The sequence below is a fragment of the Priapulus caudatus genome, unplaced genomic scaffold (assembly GCF_000485595.1).
Source record: "Priapulus caudatus unplaced genomic scaffold, Priapulus_caudatus-5.0.1 Scaffold1175, whole genome shotgun sequence".
Taxonomy (NCBI): Eukaryota; Metazoa; Priapulida; class Priapulimorpha; order Priapulimorphida; family Priapulidae; genus Priapulus; species Priapulus caudatus.
The window spans coordinates 84,371-88,235 of record NW_014578236.1 but is presented as its reverse complement, the minus strand read 5'-3'; the positions used below and the strand labels follow the sequence as shown (position 1 = coordinate 88,235).

Sequence of the window (3,865 nt, the reverse complement as noted above, 5' to 3'; positions counted from 1 at the left end):
CTATGATAAACGAAATGACTTCATTCATAAAGTTATGGTGGAAAAACCGAACTTTCACGAAGCAACCTTATATTAGAGGCGTGTAGGTTGCTGACTGATGTGGATTCGAGGCGCTGTGATGCCTGTGGGAGGGGAGGTTTTAGGAACCAATATCTCAGCCTAGGAGTATCGTATTGACAAGCGGTTGGTCTTGTTTTAGAGAGCAAAGAATTCTGCTTAATGCAGTACCAAGAAATTATTCTAGACTCGCAGGCAAAGTAGAATAATCATGTTGTGAAATAGCACTATTTTCCCGTTTTTCCGTTGTACACTCTAGGTATTATTAGCTCTTGTCTTGATATAATTTGTATACAAACTCATATCAGCTGTTCAACTTTCTACCATGCCGTTAAGTGAAATGCTGGATGTTGACTAGTTGGATCTTCATTTACGTTATTTATCATTTAAATTCATATTAGAAAAAAATCTTATGTATCTCTATGTTTTTTGGGCAAGTGGAAATTTTTTTTTGTAGCACCCTGCTATTCAGTGAGGAATCTGGGGGGGTGCGAGCTGCGAGCTGGAAATAAATACAATGCGTCCAAGTAAACAATGCGATTCAAACAATCCGTCTGCAACAGCCAGCTCGTGTATTCCCTAGACCGTACACTGTGCAATCGGCATTTCTGATGTCGACTTACAGATTACTGTTGTTTGTATTTTATGGGACCTGTCTGAGGGTGTCGACTTGTACATAATGACAACTTATAAATGTCGACTTAGGCGGGGCTATTCCAATAGATTTACTATGAGAGCTAATCGGGACTTTGACTTCCATGTCGACTTACGCAAATTGATGACTTAGACGATGTCGACTTACGCGAGTTTTACTGTGTAAGAATCGCTCAAGGGAAACATTACACAGCATGTGTCTTTTATAGTCGGGTACCTTAATTTGTCTATAGATCTGATTTCACTGTAAAACCACTACTCGAGGGAACCTACAAAATTTTTCTTTATAGACAGATATCCACCCTATGAAGTTGCTTGCTAATGCATGTTTGACTATATATGATGCAGAAATCCACAGTGTGGTGCCGCACATTTGAGCAGACATGTAGTTTCTTTACGTAGTGACACTGCTCATTGCTCGCATAGGATTGTAGCTCAGGGTTGTTCAGAGATGCGACGTCTTTGCCTGCTGCAGTGAATCTGCTCAGCATTGCGTTCTTCAACTTTGCCGGGATCAGCGTGACGATGGAGTTCAGCGCGACGACGCGCATGGTTCTCGATAGCCTGCGTACGCTGCTCATCTGGGCCATGTCTCTCGCCCTCGGCTGGCAGAGCTTCCAGTACTTACAGATTATCGGCTTTATTCTACTCATCATGGGTAAGCTTTTCGGATTTCTATAAAATTGAGACGGTTCTTCTTGAGACGAATTGTAACCGGGATGACTCCAAATCGCCGCGCTATAGCTATCTGTGCACACCACTCCTGACTCCCCTGCACTTTAAAAATAATGATTACCAATCCCCTAACACCCTAAATTAAACTGACCCACAAACATTTAATTTGCTAAGTACTGTTTATCTCATATGACTGTAGAGTTATACGATATTTACATTGTAGTTACTAGTAAGGCAACGAAGGTGATATTTTATGACTAATCATTTGTTTTGCATTTTGAAATACAGGCACTTTTGTCTATAACGATGTCATATTCCGGCCATTCTTAAAAAAACATTGTTGCCGTGGTGAGGAGCATCCACAGAGTGAGATTGAGCACAGCAACGCCAATGAAACATCTCCACTGATATCTGGTAATCCTGCTCCTTTGTATGACAAAGCATTGTCGGAATGATGTGAGAGAGTAGGTATCAATATGACAGCTATACCTCACCATTTCGAATCTCAGCAAAGTGGTCGCGTTCTGATTCTATAACCATTTGTTTTAATGCAGAACCATCAACATTAGTTACTTGATAGAATTGTTGTTGGCACCACTATTGATAGTACCAATACAGGAAAACGCATTAAATGTAATGGAGTTTTGCTCTTTTTTTTCAGGAAGCCAAGCATGTGTGCCTGTATGTGCCAACAATTAAGTCGTGGCAGGTTTTGCATGCGTAGATTATTCTGTTGTCGGGCAAAATTCTTTAGCATAGTGGCATTGTGGTGTTTACCATTGATGGCTTAATTGAGTTCATTTAGGAATGAAGCAGTTTTAAGATATACTCTCGACTGAGATAACAATTCTACCAGTAATTCTATATAGTCTTATTTCCCCGGACCTTGTCGCCTGAATGTATAGGTATCTTAAAAAACGGTTCTATTCTGGAATTTTACAAGCAGTTTGTAAGACAAAGAGGAATGCTTGGCCTGTCAGGGTTAAGAAATAATACAAATTCATCAGTCTTGGCTAAGTTTTTACGTTTTTTTGATTATTATGGATTTATTTCAGTGACGTGTAAACGAAAATGTTACTGTCACAGTTTCAACCTGTTCAAGTTGGGTAAAATGGGAACTTATTATGTCCAAACTCGAGAGATAATTAAACCGACACTAGATGGCAGCAGCTTCTACATGCTGCTCTATCTGTATCAGGTGCTATATAAAAAATTTACTACGTAGATCAGTGGCCCGCTGCGTTTGAGTCGGAGAGAGGCATGCGCGTACTCGACCGGTGTGTATCAGGAGTCAATAAAGACAAATTATTATTTGTTTTTATTCACTCCTGTGTGTAACACGTGGCTGATTCTTGAAGCTAGGCCACTCTTATACAGTGCATATCGTTCATACTTAAATTGACTACGTCACGAATTTTCTATGGTAAAATTTGGAAAATTTTTGTTGCCATTTTTTTACATTAAAAGTAAGAACTAACGGGACTAAACGTATCGTAAAATTCTTACCTGATAAGATTGTTTCTCAACTAGTTAAAAATAAAAAAACCTGGACGATTTGATATTAGTGTTCCTGAAATTAATTGCTTGCTATGGGCTATGTATGCGTCACGAGTGTATGTTCACATCGTACAATATAGTAAAATAAGAAGTAGGCCTATAATGCAGCAATTTAACCATAAAAAGTGAACAGAATTACTTATATTTTTTACTATTTACGGTGACGTAATCACTTTAATTGTTTGTAGGTGTTTGAAAAACGATGTATATAATTTTATACTAAAATTACTTGATAGCTACAGTGCTATACATTTATTTTCATAACGTACATGTGCTGTGTTATGTGTGATAATGCGATATAAAAATAACCCATGTGTGTTCTGGGTGTGGTCTAGGCTAACTGCAGCCTAACTACAGGTTTACCCGGGACAGTAAGAATAATACTTGCAATGCCTAACCGTTTCTTGAAGCTACTGCAGGCATGGTACCGATTGGTAAAACGAATATTACTATTTATCATGAGCCAGTGAATAATTACGACAGTAATGTTATTGTAATCCTACCACTGTAGGTTTAATCTGTGTTAGGATTTGATTAATCTAACAACGAAGCAAAGATATATATGGTTTGTGCATTCTGCCATGCCGTGGTGCAATAAATTCATAATTGTGTAATTAAATTCCATTAACTGTGTAAATTTAAGTTCAGGTTGTAATTATAATCTGTAATTTGTGGGCTTACATGGATGTTTTCAAATAGCTAACTATAGTTCAAGAAGTCTCATATTTTATGTATGTTTTAATGTATACCGTCTTTCTATTATATGACAAACAGCGTTTTAACGTGATAATAACAATGTTTGCGATTACTGTTGTTAATAATATTATTGTTGATGTTGTTCTCATTGTGTTCGCGTCGTATGCGCGACATCGTAGGTCGTGTTTAATAATACAGTAGTATTAAAAACATTCAACGATAGTTG

At 37.9% G+C, this 3,865-nt stretch overlaps 1 protein-coding gene across 3 annotated transcripts in view; it reads left to right on the top strand.

The window, feature by feature from the left end:
- LOC106815691 (solute carrier family 35 member F6-like) overlaps positions 1–2,403 on the top strand; it is an 8,469-nt gene extending 6,066 nt beyond the window's left edge. For 2 of the 3 annotated variants that reach the window (XM_014820193.1, XM_014820192.1), the window contains exons 8-10: positions 1,187–1,369; positions 1,675–1,850; positions 2,048–2,403. In XM_014820193.1, coding sequence (XP_014675679.1) covers positions 1,187–1,369; positions 1,675–1,841 — 350 coding nt within the window. In that variant the 3' untranslated portion in view covers positions 1,842–1,850; positions 2,048–2,403. The remainder of the gene's footprint in view (positions 1–1,186; positions 1,370–1,674; positions 1,851–2,047) is intronic. The other variant, XM_014820194.1, reaches the window with a different exon arrangement.
- Positions 2,404–3,865: the final 1,462 nt, after the last annotated feature.